Source organism: Stegostoma tigrinum, chromosome 3 (genome assembly GCF_030684315.1).
Source record: "Stegostoma tigrinum isolate sSteTig4 chromosome 3, sSteTig4.hap1, whole genome shotgun sequence".
In the NCBI taxonomy this organism is placed as follows: domain Eukaryota; kingdom Metazoa; phylum Chordata; class Chondrichthyes; order Orectolobiformes; family Stegostomatidae; genus Stegostoma; species Stegostoma tigrinum.
Genome location: NC_081356.1, coordinates 74,697,346 through 74,724,863, shown reverse-complemented (window position 1 = coordinate 74,724,863; position 27,518 = coordinate 74,697,346). Strand labels below are relative to the sequence as shown.

The 27,518-nt window shown below is 41.1% G+C and overlaps 1 protein-coding gene across 2 annotated transcripts in view; it reads left to right on the top strand.

Moving 5' to 3' along the window:
• Positions 1-27,518, top strand: part of hsd17b4 (hydroxysteroid (17-beta) dehydrogenase 4) — a 123,162-nt gene that overhangs the window by 42,948 nt on the left and 52,696 nt on the right. For both annotated transcript variants that reach the window (XM_048527665.2, XM_048527664.2), the window contains 3 exons: positions 8,203-8,331; positions 19,495-19,604; positions 22,506-22,739. In XM_048527665.2, the coding sequence (XP_048383622.2) occupies positions 8,203-8,331; positions 19,495-19,604; positions 22,506-22,739 (473 nt within the window). The remainder of the gene's footprint in view (positions 1-8,202; positions 8,332-19,494; positions 19,605-22,505; positions 22,740-27,518) is intronic.

Sequence of the window (27,518 nt, the reverse complement as noted above, 5' to 3'; positions counted from 1 at the left end):
GCTTGGAAACAACCAATAAGAGCACTCCCCTTTTCCTCTGAGAGTGAAACGATAACCTAGAGACTATACAGAGATATCTCTAGTGCAAGACAAGACCTCGATCCACCTTAACTGTCACTCTGCAGATAATATAATCCCATCATTGCTGAAAGTACAAAAAACATTGATACAATCCACCCCAGCTTTTGTGATCTGAATTTCATCCTCGTAATGTGTTTACCCTGCCTGTTTTTCCACCTATAACCCTAGTGTTTGTTTGATCTGTCATATTCATGGTTTGTGTTCAGGGTTTTAAAGAGATGTAAGCTTAAGTTTGGATAGTAGTAGGCTAGCAGTTCACTTCTGTTGCTATTCCTTTGTTAAAGTTCAAATCCAGTCTGAATTACTTCTGTCCTAAATAGTACTCACCCTAGCAAATTGATCATCTTGTCGTTTCATTGTATTGTTACACTGTTGTGAAGGCTTGTGGAATTGTTCCTCTTGATCAGTGTACACATGCTGATTTGAATCATTGAAGAAGACCTACTGGAGTAGAAGTAGGCTATTGCACATTCAATCCTGCTCTGCTATTTCACAGGACCATGGCTGATCTGACATTCCTTGCACTCAGCTTCCTGCACTTTCTCCATAACCCTTGATTCCCCTGACACTGGACCCTAGATTGCCTTCGAACTGGCAGTCAAGTGACTCTGGAGAAACAACTGAGCAAAGCTTTCAAGGAGATAACTTAGGTGGTTTATTGTCTTAATTACTGGAAAGAAAATTAGTCTTTAAGAGGACAAGGGATTAAAGAGATAGCAAACTCAGATTTTATTTTCCAGACAATCGTTATTCCAGCATAGATGAGAGTTGCGAAACGTGACCCTGTGGAATCCCCATTGTAGCAGACTGAGTGAATCGCTGAGGAAATTGAAATTCCACTGGGTAATTCCTCTTTTTCTGGAATTCTTCCCTCCCCCACTGCTACAACAAAGCCCAGACCCAACAGCCACCTGCCTTCCCACAGAACTTGATTTCTCCTCTAACATTGCAACACTAATTTTGCTCCCTTGCCACCTTACATCTTATTGCCTACTGCCCTCACACACACACATGATATAAATATATATACAGATCATGCATGCCTTCTGTTGTTGCTGTTGGCTGGAAGTTGGCAAAATGACTGTCGTGACCTTTAATAATCAGAAAACGATAGCTGGGTGCTGTGTTTGTTATTGGTTTGTTGTTCCTCCACAGATGGCCAGGAGAGGCAGACTGTGTGAAGTTGTAGTTACTTGGAGATTCTGGCACGTAATTTTGAACTCTGGATCATAGTGTAGTTTTTAACCAGCAGTTGCTGCTTGTTTTAAGAATGTGTTTTTTTATAAATCATTATTTTGAATTCATTAAGGAGCTTGGTGTGAGATATTTTGTGCTGGATAGTAGTGGTAGAAAGGAGTGGAATTGACTGTTTTGGTTATTGAATTGTCAAATTTATGGTAATGATATGACTAATAGTGTCGCTTGATCACTGGCGCACTCCTCCCATCAGTCATCACAGTATCTGTGGTGGGCACAATATATTAATGGATTTGGCTGCAGTTTAGTATATGCCTAGTATATTACACAGATTTGAAAAGCTGAATGACCTAATCCTATCCTCAGCTGCTGTGGTAATCTTTGAGATTTGAGGTTTCATCTGATTCTGGATTTTATTGTTCAAAATTTTGTCCTCATTTTTTATTTATGAAACAGAATTACAGATTTGTGAGCCATATATCAGTCATTGACAAAATTCTGGAATCCACACGCTGGACGTGATAACGGAGACACTTAGATTATTAGTGGCAGGATTGATCAGAATCTGTACAAATCTATGAAAGCGAAATCCTATTTGATAAGAGATAATGGGAACTGCAGATGCTGGAGAATTCCAAGATAATAAAATGTGAGGCTGGATGAACACAGCAGGCCAAGCAGCATCTCAGGAGCACAAAAGCTGACGTTTCGGGCCTAGACCCTTATTTGATAAACCTGTTTCAAATTGGAGATGTAACTATCAGAATAGAGAAGGTGAAACCAGTGAATGCAGTATGTTTGGATTTTCAGAAAGTTTTTGATAAGGTCCCACATGAGATGTTGGTAAACTAAAATAAAGCACATGGCATTTAGGAAGAATATTGGCACAGCTTAAACATTTGTTAATGAACAGAGCCTGGTCAAAATAAAGGGGCCATTTTCAGGTTAGTAGGCTGTGACCAGTGGGATCAATACTTGAGCCCCAGCCATTCCCAATGCATAAGATTGATTAAATATAATACTTCCAAGTTGGCAGATATGATAAAACTAGGTGGGAGTGGAAGTTGTGAGGAGGATGTAAAAGTACTTTGAGGAGATTTAGAGAGATAAAGCATGGATGAAAAAGTGGGAGATGGAACTAAATGTGAAGAATTACAATGATATCTGTCTTGGTTGGAAGAAACAAAAGTAAGTAATTCTTAAATGGTGAGAGGCTAGAAAGTGATGAAATTCAAAGGGACTTGGGTATCTTTGTTCATGAGTTACTGAAAGTCATTAGGCAGGGAAAGCAAATAGGGCAAATGGTCTGTTGGCCTTTATAATGAAAGGATTTTAGCATCAGCGTAAACATGTCTCAGTTAAATTGTGTAGAGCCTTGGTAAAGACCATGCTCAGTGTACTGTGTGTAGTTTTATTCTCCTTACCCAAGGGAAATTGTATTTACCGTAGAAGGAGAGCTGCACAAATTCATCAAGCTAATCCCTGAGATGTAGAGATTGCCCCATGAGGAAAGGTTAAATATACTATGATAATTTCCGATGGAGTTTAGGAAAATGAGAGATGATCTCATTCAAACATAAAAATTCTTAGAAACATTAACAGGAGAGATGCTTGAACAATATTTTCTCTGGCTTGAGGGAGGTCTACAACCAGACGACATTGGGCAGGCCATTTAGGACTGGGATGAGGAAGAATATCTTCACTTGGAAAATGTTGAAGGTTTGAAGATCTCTGCCCCAGGGGTCTGAAGAGGGTCTTACGTAAGTGCACGACTGAGATCAATAGGTTGCTACATCATAGACTCATCAAGGAATAACAGGGTCATGCAGGATAATTATGCTGAAGTACATCAGCTATGAGCAGGCTTGTAGAGCTGAATAGTCTGCTTGTGTTTTTGTAGAAGAATCTAAATATATTTATGGTTTTTAGTTCCAGGAGTAATGAAATTTTATTCACGTTTTTTGCTTTATGATATTAAAGATTTAATATTTACCTTATTCTAGCTCCTACGTCATTGAATGTGTTTTTTAAACAATGATTTCCATTTGGTTGGTTGATTTTCCTGTTCTCGTACCACAATCATGGGTGGCTTTCTCTCTCGTTTCGCAAGTATGTCTTAAATGGTGAGCGATTCTCCCCTGATCATAGCAAACAGAGCTGGGGGAAGAGAGGGTATATAAACTTCACTCTTGATGTATAGTTTTCACTTTCCAGTTTCCTTGGTAGGAAACTGCAACTTTGAACAGTGATAAGCCTTGAGAGAAATGTAATTTTGTTTTAATATTGATAAGAAGGAAAGTAATCACTTGCATCACTTCATGTTTCATTGGAAAGCATTTTGAGTCCGGTGAATTCTGAAGCCACTCACTGGGAAGCCTGGATGTGATTTCTAATACTTATTTAGCATGAACTCACAAACAGTCAATGTGATGCAATTTAGTACAATATTGGTGTGGATAGAGGATTCTGTAGAAATCCTCCTACCCGTAGAAGTTGTCAGGGGTTCCTTTGTGCCCACTGCAACAGGCAGTTAGCATCTTCGTTTAACATCAACTCTACAAGTGCAACATTGCTTCAGTGGTAAATTGAAATGTTAGGTTAGATTAAGGGCTGAAATCTGAGTGAATTTTGATCCAGAAGTTTCTCGATTCTGAGGCAACAACACTCCAGGCTGAGCCAAGTTGATAGAATAATTTTTTAAAAAATCTATATGCAGAGATTCTTTTGCAAGAAAATTTTTCTACTACTTAATGAGACATGGACTGGACAGCATTTATTGCCCATCTCTATCCTCTGACCTGCTGTTATAGCCACTGTAATTACATGGCAAGTCAAGTTGAGTTTCTGGCCAATGGTAACCCCCAGGATGTTGACAGGGGGAGGATTCAGTGATGTTAACACCATTGAATATCAAGGGATGGTGGTTAGATTCAAAAACAGAAGGCCATCTGCCCTGAAACATTAACTCCGATTTTTCTTCACAGATGCTGCCAGACCTGCTGAGCTTTTCCAGCAACTTCTGTTTTTGTCCCTGATTTACAGCATCTGAAGCTCTTTCACTTTTTACAGTGGATCGATTGTCTGTTAATAGAAATGGCCTGTGCCTGGAATTGTGTGGAGCGAATGTTGCTTGCCACTGTCAGCCCAAGTAGATATTGTCCATTTGTTGCATTTGAACATGGAATGCTTCAGTATCTGAGGAATTGCAGATGATGCTGAACATTGTGCAATTGTTGATAAACCATTCTGACCTTATGACGGAGGGAAAGTAATTGATGAAGCAACTGAAGATGCATCGGCTGAAGACACTACCCTGAGGAACTCCTGCAGAGACATCCTGGAGCTGAGACGACCGACGTCAAATAATCGCAACCACCTTCCTGCGTGCCAGACGTGACTCTAATCAGCAAAGAGTTTGCCCAGGGATTCCCTTTGATTCCAATTTCGCTAGAGCTTCTTAATGCCACACTCTGTCTTGATGTCAAGGGCTGTCACTCTTGCCTCACCTCCGGAGTTGAGCTCTTTTGTCCATGTTTGAACCAAGGTTGCAGTAAGGTCAGGAGCAGTGTCCTTCATGAAACCCAAACTGGGCATCACTGAGCAGGTGCTGCTTAAAAGCACAATTGACGATATCCTCAATCACTTTACTGATAATTGAGACTAGACTGATTGGCTGGTTGGATTTGTCCTGCATTTTGGGTACAGGACATACCTGGACAATTTTCCACATTGCTACCTATTGCCAGTGTTGTGACTGTTTACAACAACTTGGCTAAGGGAATGGCAAGTTCTGGAGCACCAGTCTTCATTACTATTGCTCTGAATGTTGTCAGGGCCCATAGCCTTTGCAGTATCTAGTGCCTCTTGTGTTGGGCTCTTCTATCATTGAGGATGGGGATATTTGTGGAGCCTCCTCTTTCTGTGACTTGGGAGGGGGAAGGAAGCTGTGAAATAAGTAGAGGGAGGAGGGGTCAGACAAGGGGAAGGTAGGTGGATTGGTGTTGGGTGCATGCAGGTAGAGGGTAGTGGGGATTGGTCAGTGAGATGGGTGGGGTGGATAAATGGGAAAGAAAATGGACAGGTTGTGTCAGGTCAAGGAGGTGGGGTTCAGAGGGACGGTTGGACGTAGGATGAGGCGCGGGGTGGGGAGATTTTAAAACTGTTGAATTCCATGTTCCGGCCATTGGGCTGTAGGTTCCCAAGGTGGAATAAGAGTTGTTGCTCCAGTTTGCATGTGGCGCCGTCGTGGCAATGGAGGAGGTCCAGGATGGACATGTCATTCAGAGAGTTGGGAGGGGGAGTTAAAATGGTTAGCGACTGGAAGATGTTGTCGATTATGGTGTACAGACTGCAGGTGCTCCATGACATGGTCCTCGAGTCTGCGCTTGGCCTCACTGATATAGAGGAGGTCACACCAGGAACAATGAATACAGTAGACCAGGTTGGAGGATGTACAAGTGAACCCCTGTTGGATATGCGAAGTTTGCTTTGGGCCTTGGATGGAGGTGAGGGGGATGGCATAGGCACAGGTGTAGCACTTGCTGTGGTTGCAGGGAAAGGTGTGGTGGGGTTAGTATGGAGTGAGTGCAGTAGGAAAGGCAGATAGGGGTGAGGAGGGAAATATCTCTTTGGTCGAGGCTCAGCCCATCTATCTTCTTTCCTAACTTTCTGCCCCACCCTTTCCACTGACCGATCCCTACCACCTCTACCTGCAGCCACCTATCACCATCCTACCTGCCTTCTCCCAACTCCACCCCTCCTCCCTCTATTTATTTTCCAGCTCCCTTCTCCCCATTTCTAAAGCGGTGTCCTGACCTGAAACATTGACTTTTCTGCACCTCAGCTGCCTGACCTGCTGTGTTCCTCCAGCTCCACACTGTGTTGACTCTGACTCCAGCATCTGCAGTCCTTGGTATCGCCTCCTTCAGTGAATTGCTTAACTGTCCACCACCATTCATGACTGGATATTACAGAACGTGGAACTTAGATCAGATTCATAGGTTGTGGGATTGCTAAGCTGTATCCATCGCTTACTGTTAGGTATGCAAGTTAGTCTTGTTTGGTAGCTTCACCAGGTTGACACTTCATTTTTGGGTCTGCCTGGTGCTCTCCTACATGGTCCATTGAAGCAAAGTTGATCCCCGGATTTGAAAGTAATGGAGGATATGCTGGGCCATGAGGTGGCAGATTGTGTTGGAGCACAGATCTGCTGCTGTTGATGACCCCCAGTGCCTCATGGATGCCCAGTCTTGAGCTGTTTGAAGTTTGTTCCATTTAGCACAATGATTCTGCCTGCTGCACTGCACGATGAAGGATGTTCTCAATGTGAAGCAGAACGTATCCACAAAGACTGTGCTGTGGCCACTTTTACACGTAGCGTAATGGACAGTGGTGAGATGTTTATACGAATTGCTTTGGTGCTGTGGGACATTGTCTCAGTTATATAGAGAATTGTAAAATCTGGCAGCTCTGATTTCCCACATCATTAAGCTGTAGCACAATACCCATGCCACCTGCACCCAAACCACCCTGTGCTTCCGATGTCAAACCGTACCCTTACCCATCCCATCACCTTTTGCCCCTATGATAATCTCTGATCTCATTCTTCGTTTTCATAGCTCATAATACCTCCATGCTTAGCTATGCCTTTCCCTGCCACCCTCCAGTTGCCAAGCAGTGGCACTTGCTTGTCTACACAGCCACCGTACATTGTATGAAAGTTATAGTGACAATAGAACGTTTTAGGAAATAGGAAAGTGTCATTTTTACTACAGACCAATAATAACCTTACTAAGCATTCTGGTTTATATGCCTAAACAACCGTTAGTGCGTTGAATCTGCTACGCCCCAGGGAAGAGAATGTTTGATTGACAGTTCTGGCTGTCTTTTTTAATTGCACAATACTTTTTCACCTAAGATAGAGACCTTTCATCATTCGTCATTTTTGTCGTTGATATTTTGAAGTGTCTGAGTGATTGACACTTTTATGGCTAACAGTATCAGGAGCTTTTTTAAAAATGAAAAGTTCTGAATGGTTATTTAATAAAAAATATTCATCCTGTTGAGCTCTTGGTTCATTGTTTCTGTGCTGTGAGTGAAAAGCATGGAGGTGCCATAGCTTGACACGGGAAGGTGGCAGAAGGCCATGCCGTGACATGAAACGCATGAGGCATAATATAGTGGTACCAAACTTGGCATGCGACTTCTGGGAAATCATGTTGGATAGGCGGTGGTAGTGGTGTTGGGGCCAGGTGGGGGTGTGGGGCTGCATAATTCAGCATAGGCAGCATGTATAAAAACACTTTAACTTGCATTTCAAAAGATTACCGTTTTCACGCTGTGTTTTGTGACGCATCCTGTGTGCCCTCAGCCATGGATGGTTGAAAAGCTGGTTCGCATGCATGAAAATTGTGAGTACAAGGACCTGCAGATGCCTGCAAAGGAGCTGACCAGGTTGGGAGTGCACAAATCATAAACTTGAAGGCTACAGCTGAGAATCAGCAACCCGAGGAATTTTGAACCCTCCATGCAGTGTCTCCAACTCTATAAAAATGTTGTGTGGCAAGAGCCAAATCCATTTTGTGTTGTTCAGTGATGCATTCAGTGAAATTTATTTATTTCTTTGCAAGATTGGTTTTCTAATGAATGCATTATACTAATGTGTTTTAACCAAGGGATGTATCTGAACCCTGATATCAGCAACACACTTGAAGGCTCAGCTTATTTAGAATTTTAATTTAATAATGTTACATTTTATGCGTTTTTACGGCAGATACTTATTCAAATATTGTTCTCGAGAATTGTCTGCAAATGGAAATTGAATTTCAAAACAATGTCTTTTTCTTTTTAATTAGAGTCTGAAAACAATTAGCTTCATTTCTATTGTGAGTCATTAACTGTGTAACTGCATTTTAATTTTGTCAGTGCGTTGGGAACGAACATTGGGTGCTATTGTAAGACAGGAAGATCAACAAATGACACCTGAGGCAGTGCGTGACAGCTGGGACCAAATTTGTGACTTTGAGAATGCTACTAAACCCAAAAGCAGCTCAGGTATATATCTTTATTGGAGATTGTGCCAAGTTAGCAATCTGAAATGACATGCTATTAATAATGTGGCTAAAAGAAGGAATGATATTGCTTGCTGTGGTTTTAAAAATAAAAGCCTTTAGCTTCAAAGTGTTATAACCAATTGTAAATTTTAGAGGTATTTGAAAGAGTGGCTGTAGCAATGTGAATCATGAACATGGGAATTTGATAAGTCAGAATTAATATCATAGGAGTAAATTGGGGGGGGGGGGGGTCTTGCTTTTTTTTTTTGTTTCCTTATTTGTAGCAGTTTGTGTAAGCTTAGACCATAAGAAACAAGAGTGGGAGTAGGCTGTGTGGTCCCTCGAGCCTGCTCCATCATTCAGTAGGATCATGTCACATCCACTTTCCTGCTTTTTTCCTGTAACCCTTGATTTCCCTACTAATTAACAATCAGTTTCTCTCAGCCTTAAGTATACACACGGTCTCTGACCCAGAACTCTCTGAGGCAAGGTGTTTCAGACTCTCAGCCCTCAGAGAGAAGAAACATCTCCTCATTTCAGTCTTAAATTGGCACCCCTTTATTCTGAGGCTATGTCCTTTGGTCCTTTACACGCTCTCATAAGGGAAAATATCCTCTCAGCATTTACCCTGTAAAGCACCTTAAGAAATCTGCACATGTCAGTGAGGTCACCTCTCTTTCTTCTAACCTGCAATTATTAGAAGCCTAACTTGGTTAGCCTTCACTCATGAGATAAAAACCTCCATACAAGGGATCATCCTAGTGAATCTTCTTTGAACTGCCTGTAATGAAATAATATCTTTCCTTAAATAAGAGATCAAAGCTGCTCACAGTGCTGTAGATATGGTGTCACCAGTATCTTGTACAGCTGTAGTAAGATTTCCCTATTATACTGAAACCCCCTTGAAATAAGAGCCAAGATTCCATTAACATTCCTGATTACCTACTACAGCTGTGCGCTAACTTTGTGTTTCATGCACAAACTTGAGTCAGTAATTATTCAACATTTTGTCCAGTGTTTTAGTACGTATTGTAAATGAGTGCACATTGAAAGACAAAGGTTGATTGATTAATTTATTGCAGTAGGTGATTCTGAGAGAGAAATTTGAGACAGAGACATTGAGCTGAAGAACAAAATAATGGAAGTTGAGAAGTATCTGGACAGTTTGCAGTAGATATTGGTCACATCTCAGAGATGTACAGGATCACAAAGGGGCTGACATGACTGAATAATCTGACACAAATAAGAAGGAGTATGAGGATTCATTGGGATTTACACATTACTTGTTTCGTCTCTCAGTCCCTGTTAGAATCAACAGCTTACAGCAAGTGTGGGAGAGAAAACCTAACTGATTTCAGGCTTGAGTTACTTTACTGTATGAGAGGGAGTGTGAGAGAGAGCATTTCTTCCACTCTGCCCTGTATCATTCACACCCACAAGTCGTTCAGCTGTTCAGGAACAAGCCAGAGTATATTGTTGGGCTGATGATCTTTTGCATCCACGACGAGTCACAACATGATATACAGAATACCATGCAGAGAGTGCAATAAACGTTACGTTGGACAAATGGGGAGGAAACTGATGACCAGGATACACAAACACCCGCTATAATTAAAAAGACACGACCGTTATTCACTTGTCTCAGTACACACAGACAATAAGGGCCATCTGTTCGACTGGGACAAAGTGACTATCAGTGAAAATCCACCAGTCAGCTACTTGTTCTTGGCCAGATGCCTATATGTGCACGTCCTGTGCCAACTTATCTGATTTCTCTCACAAAGGAACAGACCAAATGCAGTTCACAATGAGCAAATGGTTTACAAAAGCGCAGTTCTCTACACAGTCCTTGGTTTTAAAACAACCCTCTCCTAGACCACAATTAAAAATAAAGAAAAATTTTAAAGTTTCAGTCTTTACACCATATAGTTCAATTACCTGTGCAGGCCAAAGTAAAATGAGAATGTTTTGATTGAAATCTGTTAGCAGTCAAGCCACGTAAAATTTCGCACAGCAGTAAACTGATTATGGAGGTGACTATATGGCGCAAGGAATGTGGTGGAAAACAGGAGTTTAATTTTATTGACATTAGCACTTATACTGGATCAGGAAAGAATTATATTTTGGAACTGACTCCACCAGGTTCTAGTCAAAAGTATAAATAATTGTCACAAGGATTTTGAATAAGTAAATGTGGTGGGAGGAATGGAAGGAGGAGGGGGAGAAGGCAAGTTTAATAATTGGAAAATAAACGAAAAAGAGAATAGAGCAGCTGTTGGAAATTGTTTTGCAAATTACATTTAAAGGGAAATGTAAAAATGTTCAGTAATTAAACCAGGAGCAGTTCTGAACAAGCAAGTGGACCATATGAAAGCTGCAAGCCCTCAAACGGGCAGGAGCAAAACATACCCACCCCTCAGAACAGCTGAAAGGGCTGTCAGAACTCTTGGGTTTTCCCTCACCCTCAAGCATCCAAAGAAACCTCAGAATCTGAGATGGACATTACGATGTCGCAGCCTTGATGCATTTATTGCCTGAAGAAGAGGATGAATTTCTTCTGAGACAGTCTGGGCAAGAGGCAGGCTGCGGTTCGGTACCCACCACTTATATCTGAAGCTGAGGTAGAGGAACCAGATTTGATGTGAAAATGTCCCAGGAAAAGAATAAGACCAGGCCTGAACTCAGAGGGGGAGGGATGTAGTGTTTTTAACAAGGTCAGCCAGATGGACCTCACAGAACTGGGGCGGTTAATCTAGTCCAATCAGGGAATCCTGGCTGACAGATATAAACAGAGCGTCAGAGGTTCTGTTCCCTCTGAGAGCCAGTTCTGAGGTAGCCTGACCAGTGTCAAGTACCATGCATGTGTAGATAGGGATCAGCCTGAACCTCCTTTGAGCTGCTGTCAATCCAAGTTTGTCACTCCTTAAATAAGGAGACCAAAACTGCACACAGCATTCTAGGTATAGTCTTGCCGATGACCTGTAGAGCTGTGGCAGGATTTCCCTGCATTTGTACTCCAGCATTTTCAAGTAGAATTGCTTAGGCCTGTCTATGAATTGTTGCGTCTAGCATTTACCAAGCAGGTTGTTCCAGTGGCTTCACCAAACTAAGACGTTCATTTTTAGTTTATGCCTGTTGTGTTCCTGGCATGCTTTCATTCAGTCTTCATTGATCCAGGGTTGATGTCCTAACTTGGTTATAATAGTGCTGAAATACTGAGCCATGAGACTTCAGATTATGTTGGAGTATTATTTTATTGCTGCTGATGACCCACAACAGCCTAGATGTGAGTTGTTCAATCTGTTTGAAGTCTATACCATTTAGCGTGGCAATTATGCCTTAAAACTAACACATTTTTTAACCTCTTAATTAATTGTCGAATGTTAACTTTTTGTGATTTACATACAAGGACAGCTTGATCCGTCTGTTGCAGATATTGTTCTATTCTTTTCATTGAAGTAAGCAATTTTCTCACATTCTACTGTCAGTTTTGCCCACCCACTTAACCTGTCTATATCCCTTTGCATAATTTTTTGCCCCCTTTACAACTTGTTTGAAGAGAGCGAATGTAATATTGTCGTTTATCTCAAGAGGGTTGGAATATAAACGCAGTGATGTGCTTCTGAGACTTTATAAAGCTCTAGATGGGCCCCATTTAGAATACTGTGTCCAATTTTGGGCCCCACACCTCAGGAAGGACATACTGGCACTGAAGCATGTCCAGCGGAGATTCACGCGGATGCTCCCTAGAATGGTAAGTTTAACGTACGATGAACGGCTAAGGATCCTGGGATTGTATTCATTAGAGTTTAGAAGGTTGAGGGGAGATCTAATAGAAACTTACAAGATAATGTATGGCTTAGAAAGGGTGGACGCTGGGAAGTTGTTTCTGTTAGGCGGGGAGACTAGGACCTGTGGGCACAGCCTTGGAATTAGAGGGGTAAATTTAAAAGGGAAATGAGGAGACATTTCTTCAGCCAGAGAGTGGTGGGCCTGTGGAATTCATTGCCACGGAGCGTAGTGGAGGCCGGGACATTAAATGTCTTCAAGGCCGAGATCGATAAATTCTTGATCTCACAAGGAATCAAGGGCTAGGGGGAGAGTGCAGGGAAGTGGTGTTGAAATGCCCACAGCCGTGATTAAATGGTGGAGTGGACTCGATGGGCCAAATGGCCTTACTTACACTCCTATGTCTTATGGTCTTATAGAACATGGAACAATACAGCGCAGAACAGGCACTTCGTCCCTCGATGTTATGCCGACCTGTGAACTAATCTAAGCCCCTCCCCCTACACTATCCCATCATTATCCATTTATTGAATTCAAACTCTAGCTTTTGCTGTGGTGGTATTTGAACCCAGGCCACCAGATCATCAGCTGAGTTTCTAGATTAAGGGTCTAGCAATAATACCGCTAGGCCGTTGCTTCCCCTGGCTGCATTTGATTGCGTGTGGCATAAGAAGCCTGAGCAAAACTGGAATCAATGGGTATTGGGGGCAAACGCTCTGGTGGTTGGAGTTATACCTGACATAGAGGAAGATGGTTGTGGTTGTGAGAAGTCAATCATCTCAGCTCCAGGACATCTCTGCAGGAGTCCCTCAGGGTACTGCCCTTGGCCCAAACATCTTCAGCTGCTTCATCAATGTACCATCCCTCCATCATAAGGGCAGAAGTAGGATGTTTGCTGATGATTGCACAATGTTCAGCACCATTCGTGGCTCCTCAGGTACTGAAGCAGTCGTGTTCAAATGCAACAAGATCTGGACAATATCCAGGCTTGGGGTGACAAGTGACATTCATGCCACACAAATGTCAGGCTATGGCCATAACTAATAACAGACAATCTAACCACCACCCTGTGACATTCAATGGGTTACCATCTCTGAATCCTCCACTATCAATATCCTAGTCTTGTTTCTCTATCTACCTTCTTTTCATCAACAAATATAGTCTGCCGCTATACCTAAGCCATTAATATAGATTATTAGTAGTTGAGGTCCCAGCCCTAATCGCTGTAGTTTTCCAAGATTTAGTTTCCCAACTTGAAGTTGACTCATTTATTCTGGCTTTGGTCCACATATTCCAATCAGCAGATAGTTGTTTCAGCAGCTTAGACTGGAGTTGCATGTCAGAGCCATGCAAATTCCCAGAATTGCAGCTGACTTTGAGAGAATTCTGGGAAATTGAAAATTCCAGTGGGCAATTCCTCTGCACATGGAAATGTTCAAGAAAGCTTTTTAAGTTCTGATTCACTTAATAGATATCCAGGCCAAGTTAGAGGAATTGAAAACCTGGTCTAAATCTTGAATAACTGTCAAACTGAACTTCTGACTTGCCAAGGGCTACGCCAACTGCATATTGCTATTCCGCTAAAACCCTCTGAGCCTCCACTGCCCTCTATGTTGGAGAATGCCAATGCTTCACCACCTCTGTGTAAAATAATTTTTCTTCATCTTGGTCGTCATGGCACCTCCTTTTTATTAAATTTTCCCTGTTGGTTTTAAACTCCCCAGCCAGGGAAAACATTTGACCAGCATCAATCCTGTCTATCAGATCCAGTTTGCTAAATTTCGGATGTTCGGGCCATGAAGATGGTGGCCGTCAGGTTTTGAGGGATTTGTCTGACGTTAGTCCTGCTGGTTTTCCTAGTTTTTTTTTCCAGTTATGGTCATTGATTGAAGTCCCTGTCTCTTTTTTTTGTCGTTTTCATTGCTTAACTATTCTTTGGATGCTTTTTATGCCTGCTACTGTGAAGATAATTACAAAATACTTGTTCAGAGTATCCGCTACTTTCCAGTTTTCATATTATTAACTCTTCAATTTCACTTTCTTTGATTTACTATTTGCGCTCTCTGTGTGCTTGTAGAGACTTTTAGTATTTATTTCTTGCTAGTTTAATCACGCATTCTAATTTTGTTTTAGTTATGAGTACTAAAAAAAAAACTTACTCTTCAGGGCAACCATTAATCTTTAGCTTTACATGCATTTTCTCTCACTTTGATCAGCTTTTCAATTGGCAGACTGAACTGAGGTTTTCTGCAACGCGGTCACCTAGTTTCTGCCTGGTGTCTCTAATATAGTGAAGACTGAGAAATTGAAAGAAGTCCACAAAAATCTCTGCTTCATCTGGAAGGAGTATTTGGACACTTGGACTGTGAGGATGGAGAAGGTGCTAACCCATGTGTTCATCTTCTATGGTTGCATCAAAAGAAGCTGTGTGAAGGGCAGGTAGTGTTGTCCATGATTGGAGTCGACCAGAGTGCCAATGAGGAATAGTATCTACAAGATGTTAAGAGAGAAGGGGAAATGTATTTAGTAGTTAACTCACACAAGGGTGGCAAAATGGAGGGGGGTGATCTGTTGAATTCAGAGACTAGTGGGGAGGGTAGAGTGAAGAAGGGGAACTTTATCCTGGCTATTGTTGGGATGAATGTGGTGGGAACAGAATGTGGGGAACGCGCCAGGTTCAGTTGAGGGCCCAGCAACTACGTTGGGTTGGAGGGGGAATTTCGTGGAGGAAAAAGAAAGACAGATGAAAATTACTTTTGGAGAAGGGTCAAATGGACTTGCACAATACAGGATAAAATTCCGTCAATAAATGGGAAAAGCTGTAGTGTCAAAGTGATTCTTCAGAGGAAAGAAAGCTCTCTAGCTGTATTGTGCAGTTCATTGGCTGGAATTGTACATGCCAACACTCTTGGGAGCAAACTGAAAGGTTTACAAGATAGACTATCCAAAAGTAGTATAAAAATTATTGCATTCGTAATTGTTTATTGTGGTAGAATTGATGGGGGGAGCCAGTAGATGTGGTTTATTTGGACTCTCAGAAAGCTTTTGATAAAATGCATACAGTGATGTGCAAAATTAAAGCACATGGGATTGGAAGTAGTTAGGATAGTTGATAGACAAGAAAAAAACAGTAGGAATAAATGATTTCGGAGATAGTAGGAGATAACAAGGTATAGAGCTGGATGAACACAGCAGGCCAAGCAGCATCAGATGAGCAGGAAAGCCGACGTTTCGGGTCCAGACCCTTCTTCAAAAAATCCTTCAGGAATAAATGGGTCTTTTTTCAAAATGTTAGGCAGTGACTAGTGGGGTACCATTAGTGCTAGGGCAACAGCTATTCATAATATGTGTTAATGATTTTTGGGTTATGGAAATGTAATAACTCCCGGTTTGCAGATGACACAAGGCTGGATGGGATGGTGAACTGTGAAGAAGATGTAGCGATAATGCAGTGAGATATAGACAGGCTGAGTGAATGGGCAAGTACATGAAGTGTCATGTGGATCAATGTGAGGCTATCCACTTTGGTAGTAGGAACAGGAATGTAAATTGTTATCTAAATGGCTATAAATTGTGAGGAAGCAATGTGCAGTAAGACCGAGGTGACCTCCGATAGCTGTCGCTGAAGGTCAGCATGCTGGTGCAGCAAGCAGTAGAAAAGTTAAATGGTATGTTGGCATTCATAGTGAGAGGATTCAAATGCAGGCACTGAAATACCTTGCCACATCTGATCAAGCCACATCTGGAATAGGGATGTGAAGGTTTTTGTCGCCTCATCTGAGGAAGGGTTTTCTTGCTGTAACAGGAGAGTAAGTGAAGGCTTACCAGACTAATTACTGGGAAATTAGACCAGATGTATGAGGAGAGGTTTAATTGATTATTTCAAGTAATAGAGATGTACAATGTGGAAACAGATCTTTGCCCTAACTCGTCCATGCTGACCAGATGTCCTAGATAAATCTAGTCCCATTTGCCAGAATTTGGCCATATTCCTCTGAGCCCTTCCTATTCATCTAGATACCTGTTAAATGTTGTAATTGTACCAGCCTCTACCACTTCCTCTGACAACTCATTCCATATATCTGCATGAAAAAGTTGCCCCTTAGGTCCCTTTTAAATCTTTCCCTTCTCGCTTTAAATCTATGCCCTCTAGTTTTGGACTACCCCCACCCTGGCGTAAAGACCTTGTCAACTTACCCTATCCATGCGTCTGTTAATTTTATAAACACTACAAGTGCACCCCTCAGCCTCTGGGAATGGCCTGGGAAAATAGCCCCAGCACATTCAGCCTCTCCGTATAGCTCAAATTCTCCAGCCTTGGCAACATCTTTGTAACTCTTTTCTGAACTCTTTCAAGTTTCACATCATCCTTCCTGCAACACGGTGACTGCAATTACACACAGTATTCCAAAAGTGACCTAGCTAATGAACTGTACAGCCTCACATGACCTCCCAACTCCTATCTCCAATACACTGACCAGTAAAGGCAAGGATATCAAATGCCGCCTTCACAGTCTTATCTACCTGTGACTCCACTTTCAAGGAGCTATGAACCCGCACTCCAAAGTTTCTTTGTTCACTAAGACTCCCCAGGACCTTACCATTGAGTGTATAAGTCCTGCCCTGATTTGCCTTTGTAAAATGCAACGCTCACATTTAACTGAATTAAACTCCATCCTCAGTCCATTGGCCCATCTGATCTGTACTCTGAGGTAACCTCCTTTGCTGTCCACTACAGCTCCAATTTTTATGTCATCTGCAAACTTACTAACCATACCTTCTATGTTCACATCCAAATCATTTACATAAATGATAAAACAAAAGCAGTGGACCCGGCACTGAGACAGCAAGAACTGAAGAAGAGCCCTTACCTGAAACGTCAGCTTTCCTACTCCTCTGATGCTGCCTGGCCTGCTGTGTTCTTCCAGACTCAGCACTGATCCTTGTGGCACCACTGGTCACAATCCTCCAGTCAGAAAAGCACTACCCTCTGCCTCCTACGTTTGAGCCAGTTCTGTATCCAAATAGCTAGTTCTCCCTTTATTCTCTGTGATCTAATCTTGTTAACAGGTGTAAAATGCAGAACTTTATTGAATGCCTTACTGAAGTCCATATAGCTCATGTCTATTGCTCTGCCCTATCAATCCTTTTCGTTACTTTTTCAAAAAATTCAATCAAGTTAGTGAGACATGATTTTCCATGCACAAAGCCACATTGTCTATCCATAATCGGTCCTTCCCTTTCCAAATGCAGGTAAATCCGGTCCCTCAGGATTCCCTCCAACAAATTGCCCACCACTGTTGTCAGGCTCACCAATCTATAGCTCCCTGTCTTGTCCTTACTAGTGTCCTTTCTCAAATAGTGGCATCACATTAGCCAACCTCCAGTCTTGCGGCACCTCACCTGTGGCTACTGATGATGCAGATATCTCATGAAGGGGCCCGGCAATAACTTCCGTAACTTCCCACAGAGTTCTTGAGTACACCTGATCAGGTCCTGGGATTTATCCATTTTATGCATTTTAAGCTGTCCAGCACCACCACCACCTCTATAGTATGGACATTTTCGAAGATGTCAGTACTTATTCCCCCACATTCGACATCTTCCAAATCCTTCTCCACAATAAATACTGATGCGCAATATTTGCTGGTGTCAGTAAAAATGAAGGGAGATCTCACTTTTTATAAGTTTCTCACAGGACTAGACAGGGTGGTTGCAGGAAGGATGTTCCGAATGGTGGGATATGCAGAACTAGGATTTGCAGTGTGAAGGTATGGTGTAAGCCATTTAGGACAGAGATGAGAAATTCTTTCACTCAGAAAGTGGTGAGCCTTTGGAATTCCCTACTGAAAAAAGCAGTCATGGCTAAAACACTGTAAAATTTCAATAAGGAGTTTGATATATCACCTAGAGTTAAAGGGATTAAAGGATAGGGCAGGAAAACAGGGACAGGCTACTGAGGATGATAAGCCATGATTGTAATGAATGGCAGAGCAGGCTTGAAGGGCTGAATACCCAACAACTGTTCCTAATTTCTATGTTACAATTTTGTTTTTGTTTTACATTGGAACTCTATTTAGTATAGAACAGTTAATATGACATGACCAAGGTGATATTATAACATTTAATTCAGTTCTTGAATATTATAAAGAAAAAAGATGTGTTTGTAATTTAGTTTCAACATGGGTCAATCAGTATGTCTGAGCATTGATGGTAAATCAGAAAATGTATAAATCAGTCTGACATTTGTGCTGATCTTGTGATTGTCTCTTTGGTAAAGGTTTCTTGTGACTTTATCAATGCAGTTGAACATTACTGCTCTAAGCAATGGCACATGTTCCTTCTGGTGATTGGAAGGAACTAGTGCTAGCACTTGCTACATTGATGAGGGAGAAGGTGAAGCTCTGAAGTCTTGCCAGTGCATTTTATTCTAATTCAGATCTTTCCTTAGCTCAAACATCTTTGTGAATGCACAGCATCAGATTGTAATGATTATTTTATTCATAAAACTTCCTGAATGTTTTTTACGCTTTGGTTATAAATAACACAGGTAAGTTGAATTTATGTATATTTCCAGATGCCTATTAAACTTTGCAAAAAATGGATATTGCTACATTGTGTTTTACTTAACTTGTATTTTTAAGATGAATGAAAGTTTATCTCTCTTCTTTTTGCCCAGAATAAGCATAATTGTTTTAAGGCGTGATTGAATGACTTGCAGTTCTTATCTGGTTGCAGGTTTTACATTGATTCCTTTTTATAAAGTATCTAGTGGAGGTCTTCTAAACAAATAAAGTACAGTACAGATATTGTTTGTTTGATGACTCCCTATAACATATGAATTCTGCTCGCCTTCCAGTCACAAATTTGAATTTCATCAGTGCAACAACATGTATAGTTCTGCTTTAAAAAAGGCACTCATGATTAAGAACAGAAATGAGTTACTTCTCAACGATAAATGAATTGAGAAGCTACCCAATGAAGATGACTCAAGAAAAAAGATATGCTGTGCCAGAAATGACCTAACTCTAACTGATAGCTCATGAAAATGTTACATGGAAGTTAGTACACAGAATTTCATGTTTCACTGCACTGGTTGATGGCTACATGAGCTTCTTTCCACCATTTTGCATTTCACCCTATCATTGTATCTATTTATTACATCTTGGTCGTGTCTTTAAATAAAACAAAATGTCTCCAGAATTCCTTACTAGATTTATTGGTTCCTATTTTACATTAATAGACCTTAGTTTTGATTTCCCCTTAATAGATTAATTTCCAAGAAATTTTGGAACTTAAGCTTAGCTAGAGAGAATTTAAATTGTTTAGTTATCATGAGTTTAATTCTGGTTCCATTTTTGTATTTTGATTGCAGAATCAATTAGCAGCCTTTATGAAGTACTGAACAAATTAAACACAAAACGAGGAGTGTCATCAAATCCTACCAGTGGCTTAAAACAAACAAGCACTTCAGGCATCAATCTAGTAGGTCTCATATAGTTGTATAATGTGCCAATGTCATTTTACTACATAGACTGACTTGTTCAGTAATCTATTACTTTGTCATTTAAAGGAGTTTTACATATTTAAATGTTTAAATGAGATCTTATTTTGTTTGTCCATCAGAACTTTTCTGAAGAGTCATAAATAATCTTGATAGTTTATCTGTTTGGACCTTTTTGACTGCTATGTCTTTTCATGAACACTGATCCCAGCGCTACTGTCTCATTTTAGTTACTGCTAATGAGTTGAGCTCACTGTTTCTATTTCTGTCTTTCACACATACTTCCCTCAGATTTTATTTTCTGCTCTATCTCAGCATCTCAATCAATGAAACCTTTATCTTTGTATTTGAGTGCTTCCTTAGCACCCACTGAAGCAGTATTCATCTCTATAATCTTCGCTTTCTATTTAGCATTCTTTATTTTATTGTCTTGTGCCTTTTCTTCTCTTTAGCCATCCAGGTCCCATGCTTTGAAATTCCTTTATCCTGATTTTAGAAGTGGGGTTATGGGCTGATAATTACACAGCATTCAGTCCAATTCTCACATGCAAAGGCTTCATCATTTATCAAAATACTGTATTAGGCCAATCTCACAAATGCTGCAAGGGCAAGTCAGAGTTTGAGCATTCTGCAGTGATTCACATTCTGAATCCCCAAGACCTTTGGGGTGGCACGGTGGCTCAATGGTTAGCACTGCTGCGTCACAGCGCTAGGGATCTGGGTTTGATTCCAGCCTAGGACGACTGTCTTTGTGAAGTTTGCACATTCTCCCATGTATGCGTGTGTCTGGATGTGAGTTTGCTCGCTGAGCTGGAAGGTTCGTTTTCAGACATTTCGTCACCATTCTAGGTAACATCATCAGTGAGCCTCCGACGAAGCGCTGGTGTTATCTCCCGCTTTCTATTTATCTGGTTAGGTTTCCTTGGGTTGGTGATGTCATTTCCTGTTCTTTTTCTCAGGGGATGGTAGATTGGCTCCAAGTCAATGTGTTTGTTGATGGAGTTCCGGTTGGAATGCCATACTTCTAGGAATTCTTGTGCATGTCTCTGTTTGGCTTGTCCTAGGATGGATGTGTTGTCCCAATCAAAGTGGCGTCCTTCCTTATCTGTATGTAAGGATACGAGTGATAGTGGGTCATGTCGTTTTGTGGCTAGTTGATGTTCATGTATCCTGGTGGCTAGCTTTCTGCCAATTTGTCCAATGTAGTGTTTGTCACAGTTCTTGCAAGGTGTTTGAAATGACATCACCAGTGCAGGAAATGACATCACCAACCCAAGGAAACCTAACCAGATAAATAGAAAGTGGGACATAACACCAGCGCTTCGTCAGAGGCTCACTGATGATGTTACCTAGAATGGTGACGAAACGTCTGAAAACGAACCTTCCAGCTCAGCGAGCAAACGCACATTCAGAACCTCAACCTGAGCTACAAATCTTCTCAAAACTCACTATGCATGTGTTTCCAAAGATGTGCAGGTTAGGTGAATTGACCATGCTAAATTGTCCATAGTGTCTAGAGATCTGCAGGTTAGCTGGATTGGCTGTGATAAAGTATCTATAGAGTCTAGGAATGTGCAGGCTAGGTAGATCAGCCTTGGTAAGTACAGAGTTACAGCGATAGGATGGGAAGCTGGATCTGCGTGGGATGCTGTTTGAAAGGTGAATGCAAAGGGCTAAATGGCCTGTTTCCACACTGTGGGGATTCTCTGATTCTTTGTACCATAGAAAATGGAACTTCATTGTTGTGAAGAAGTGCTGTCTATATGCCTCGGTGAGTGCCGTTCTGAAATCGTTCAGGGCCGAGTAATGTGCTTGTTTGGTAACGCGTTCATCAACTTAAATGTTAATCCCTCCACCCAAGGCACAGCATGGTGACAGTGTGCAGCATATACAAAGAGTACTGTGGCTACCCACCACAGAAGCTCCTTCCAAAATTGAGATGATTACCATCAAAAAAGAAATGGGCAGTAGCTGCACATAAACACTGCCACCTCCAAGTTCCTATTCCAATTGTGCATTATCCTGACTTGACAATGTATCTCTCTTCCTTCATTGCTGCTTGGCCAAAATCCTGAACTTGCTAGTACAAAACTGGAAAACTGAAACAAAAACAGAATGTCAACATCGGTTAAGAGAAAGTAGAATTAACATTTCAGCTCCAGTAACCCTCCTTCAGAATGTTCAGACCTGCTGAATTTCTGCAGCAATTTCTGTCTTGTACTAGAACTCCCAACTTACCTCAGATGTTGCCACATTGCTGCTATGTGAAGTGCTGTGCTTGAAGAAAATGACTTTGTTGAAGGCATATGGGTTGTGGACGATCAATTGGTGTATGGGTTTTTCGCATCCCATGAGTGAATAAATCAATACAAATTCCTCTCTAAAGGCTTCTTTCAGGGTCTTGCTTGTGACCAAGCATTTGCAGATATGTCTTCCTTTGTTTGCCGTTAGTTTGTTTCTTTGCATCTTTGAAATGAATTGGATTTTTTTTCTGTGTTAGAGGCGCGATATAGTTGAAGTAGTAAAATATCAAAGGTGGCATGGAGATGCCCATAAGACACCATTATTTGATGATTGGCCTTGATTGAGGCCACCTTACTCTTGTCCTGTCACTGTTAAAATTCCAGTCAACACAGGTAATTGGTAGGCATGGCTCCCTCTCTTTATGCCACTGCACATGATGTTGCTCTCCTGCAAACCTGCTAGCTTGTTATTGAGAGGATTGGACTGCACAATTCTAGCCAGTGAGCTGCTCAAAACGTTTAGTGTTATTTTTCCTTTAGGCAATCACTTTGAGACTAATTTTTTTTAATTTCCTGCATGACTTAATTAAAATATTTTAAAAATGAAATATTGAAATGATGTGTCTTTTTAACTTATAGGCTGAAGCTGTAGGTAAAAAAATTCCTTTCACTGAATATACCTACACCAATCTGGAGCCTATTCTGTATGCTCTGGGAGTTGGCATGACAACAAAGGATCCAGACCACTTGAAATTCCTTTTTGAAAGAAACGAAGAATTCTCCTGTTTGCCTACTTTTGGGGTAATTCCTGCCCAAGGTTTCATGAATGGTGGTCTTGCATCGATTTCTGGACTGAACATTGACTTCACAAAGGCAAGTGTAGATTGTTTTATTGACAATCTTGCTCAAATTCGTGTGTAGTTACAAAGCTAGCTTTTTGTATGACCCTGTCATCAGCTTGAGGAACTAACTTTAACATGTTGCACCATTACCGATCACTGTATTAAAATATTATTTCAAAGTATCTGATACATTTTCATATTTATATCATATTTATACCTGTGAAGTTGTTATTATGCACTTTCTCTCATGTTTCCAAATACAATTTCTTTCATCATCTCAATTTGAAGAAGCTTTGTATTTATTTGTACAGATTCTACCACAAGCATCCTTGATGCCTATTTCCTCCAGTAAGCACCTATTTGGAAGTCTTAATTATGAACTAACCCATTTTAAAACTAATTCTCCTTTAGTCCCTCCACACTCATCTTGAAATGGTGGAATTCCTGCTGGTGTATATTTTAATTTAGTGTGTCTCAGGTGAATAAAGATTTCTGAAAAGATCAGCACCTAGTTGAAAAAGCAGTCCCAGTTTAAATGCTGAGGAGGAGTAGGTTTGTTTGATAAATACTTTTTCCATTGGCAAATAGTGCATCTCATATTTCCAAGGGAGGTTTAACCAGGAGATATTTTTTGACTGAAATCAAAGGAAAAATTAGACTGCTACTGTTTGGGGACTAAATTATATAAATGTAGTGCTGAATCTCTAATATTATGAAACTACATTGTCAGATTCTGGGAGGTGTAATAGTTGTAGTATGTCTTACACTGATCAAGTGGACTGGATTTAACAAGTTGCTGTAGTCATTTTAAATGTTTCCTGCTTATAGAGTTGCTGACTATTTGGATGACCAGCAGCTCCATAGTTCTAGAAGCATCAGATGGAAGTGTTGACCTCTGTTGTCAGTCCTGGTAAAGATAACCCAGACTTAAACTCATATGCCTGGGATTTCTCTTAGGCCAGTCTGGCAGGCGCCAGTGAGGAGGGGTGTGGTGAATATGGTTTAAGAGGCTGTGACATGGGAAATTAAAATGGGGAATTTTGAACTTTAATGGATGGTGTACGAGCTGATGTTTTGCAAGAGGAAGATGCCTCTGATGCACTCAGAGAACCCATAAAGTAGGAACTTGCCACACTACCAACACCAACTTTACAGCTAAAGCTCCTGCATGGTGTGGTCTCCTTTGCTGTGGAAAAAAAAGTACTGACAAGGATGGATTGTAAGGCCTTAATGTGGCCTTGCAAAATTTCAGGCAGATTGGGGCTGTGTGAGCATTGGAAAGCCATCTGCTTGATTTTACAAGACCCTCTGCTTTCAAATCAATTGTTGACAAGGTAGGCCAAAATGCAGTCCCACGTGTATCTTTGAGGTGTTGGAGAAAGAACATTACCAATCACAGACTAAGGATAACCATTTTTTTAAAGTTCATTCTAAAGATATGGGTGTTGTTGACTGGGCCAGCATTTGTTGTCATTTCTCGTTGCTAATGAGAAATTGGTGATGAGTTGCCTTCTTGAACCACTAAGGTCATGTGGATCCACTTGCACCTAAGTCATTAGGGGTGAAGTATTCCAGGATTTTAACTTTTGGCACACAATGTTAATTAGATTATACCTGAAAGATTTAATATCAAATACGACGTTCAGGAATAAATTTGTAAAATTACTGTAATATTTAGGAAATACAACGTGTAGATTTTGCAATAAGAACATATAAAACAAAGCAGGAGAAGGCCATTCAGCCTGTCAAGCCTGTACCACTATTCATCAAGATCCTGGCTCAACTCCTGTTTATGCCAGTTTAGCGTAGCTGTTGGCTCACTGGTATTTCAAAAATCTGTTTACTGCTTTTAAATACTTACATTAATCTAGCCTCCACAACTCTGATGTAGAAGATTCCAGGCAGTCACCACCCCCTTGGAGATGAAATTCCTTTGCATCTTAATTATAAATGAGTGTCCCCTTAATCTGTAACAATATCTTCAGTCCAAGATTCCCCTCTGAGTGGAATGTTTTCTTAGCACCAACTGTGCCAAACCCCCTCAGAATTTTGTGTATTCCAAATTAGAGCACCCCTTGATCTTTGAAACTCTAATGAATAAGCTTCTGTACTGTTGAGGTTGGTTGGCTCACTGAGCTGTTTTGTTGTTCCGCAGACGTTTCGTTACCATACTTGGTAACATCCTCAGTCCAGCTTCTGATGAAGCGTCGATGTGTTTTCCCGCCTGTTTTTAAACTCCGGGGTCCGTTGCGATGGATTGTCTCACTGCCAGGTTTTCTTCTTAGTGGAATGTGCATGGGGTCGAGTTCAATGAGTTTATTAATAGCATGCTTTGTGGAGTACCATGCTTCCAGGAATTCTCGTGCTTGTCTCTGCCTAGCCTGTTCAGGATCTTTGTGTTGTCCCAGTCGAACAAACAGGAAGGAAACTAACAACAAGAATACATGAGCACCAACTGGCTACGAAAAGGCATGACCAATACTCATTCATCTCAATCCACATGGACAAGGAGAACCACGACTTCGATTGGGACAACACCAAGATCCTGGGACAGGCTAGGTAGAGACAAGCACGAGAATTCCTGAAAGCATGGCACTCCATGAAGCATGCTATTAATAAACACATTGATCTCGACCCCGTACACATTCCACTACGGAGAAAACCTGGAAGTGAGACAATCCATCGTAACGGACCCCAGAGTTTAAAAACCAGGCGGGAAAACACACCGACGCTTCATCAGAGGCTGCATGAGGATGTTACCAAGCACGGTAACGAAACGTCTGCAGAACAACAAACCAGCTCAGTGAGCCAACCAACCTCAACAGTACAGAAACTTATTCATTATAGTTTCAAAGATATGGGGTGCTCTATTTGAAATACACAAGATTCTGAGGGGGTTTGGCACAGTTGGTGCTAAGAAAACATTCCACTCAGAGAGGAACAACAAACCAGCTCGGCAAGCCAACCAACCTCAACACCCACAACCCGAGCTACAGATCTACTCCAAAACCTTGAAGATCTGTACTGCTTAGCCGTTCTTGATAATTCAACCCCTTCATCCCAGATTTAAGCATTATGATCTCCTTTGAACTACCTCAAATGCTAGTACATCCTTTCCTACATATGAGACCAAAATTGTACACAGTATTGCCAGTGTTGTCTCACCAACACCCAGTACCGGTAGTTCTGCTATAACTCATGTTTTGTTAATGTGAATTGGCTGCAGTGTGATTGATGAATAGAGGATGCTGTTTGGATAACACAAACTTTCTGCTGCACAGGTACAGCAATTTTCGATGGTGATTTTCTATAGTGTGATGAAATGCAAGAAAGCAATTATTGAAATTAAGTAGAACTACCTGTAGAGCGTAAAAAAGTCTTAACTGTTTTTAAACTCCAACACACACCGCAAACCACCCCGCAACCTGGGGGCTTTCAGATCTCTTTGTGCTGCATATTTTGGGAGTCATTCTCCATTTAAATAATAGTCTGCTTTTCATTCTTCCAACCAAAGTTTATCACCTCTCTCTTTCCTACATTAAACCTCACCTGCAAAGCCTTTGCTCACTCATCCAACTGCATGTTCCTTTTGTCCTCTTTACGACATGTGCCCCACTGATGTTTGTATCCTAAGTAAATTTGGATACATTGCACTCTGCCCCTCCTCCACATCATCAATACAATGAATAAATAATTGAGACCCTAGGGCTGATCTTTGTGGCACTCCAGAAGTTGCATCATTTCAAACTGAGAAAAACACCTAATTGTGTTAACCAGTGTCAGTTCGTGCAAATACACTACCCAAGTCCTGTGAGCTCCTATCATGTATTGGAAATGAAATACATTATAAAGTGCAAGACTAACAGTCTACTTTCGTCATTGGTAGTATAATGACACAAAATACTGACACGTGTTATAAATTGACTCTGTGATGCATTTTCTTAAGGTTTAGCATCACTGTCTCTCATCTAAAGTAGACATATGTTCCTTACAGTCAGTGGGAGGATGTGTGTAATTATATTGTCTCTGAATAAGTCATCCAGACTCATGATTTGGGGACATGGCTTTAAGTCTCCATGGATAGCACTGAAAGTTGAATTCAATAAAACCTGGAATTAAAAGCTAGACTGGTGGTTTCTATGTAGTTATTGTCAATTATTGTTCAAATTGATCTAGTTCACTAATGTTCTTTAGAGAAGAAAATCTGCTGTCTTTATCTTGTCTGGTTCATAAAGTGTATTTGATTCTTAATTGTCATTTGAAATGGCCTAGAAAGCCACTCAATAGTATCTAATTCGCTACGAAGTCAAAAGCAAGGAATGAAACTGATTGGACCACCTGACATTGACCTAGGCACTGGAAGAGATAACGACAAACCCTGTTGACCCTGCAAACTCTTCATTATTGTTATCTGGGGGCTTGCGCCACAACTGGGAGAATTATTCCACAGACTAATCAGACAACAGCCTCACACAGTCATGGAATCAAGTCTCAAGAAATCAAACCTTACAGATAATATCCCAACTATTACGATCACTATATCTATTCCATTGGCTGTACAGATCCACCAGTTGTGGTGACACAGTGGTGTACAGGGGAGATAGGGAGAGGTGCCTTTAGAGTCCTCAAAATTGTCTTTGGTTCCCATGAAGTCTTATTAAGTCAACCATGGATAAGGAAATCTCCTGTTGATTACCACCTACTGCCCCACTTCCCCTTGGCAATACTCCTTCATGTTGAATTCCACTAGGAAGAAGCACTGAGGGGGTAAAGGCCTAGAATGTGCTCTGATCTGGGACTTCATTGTTCA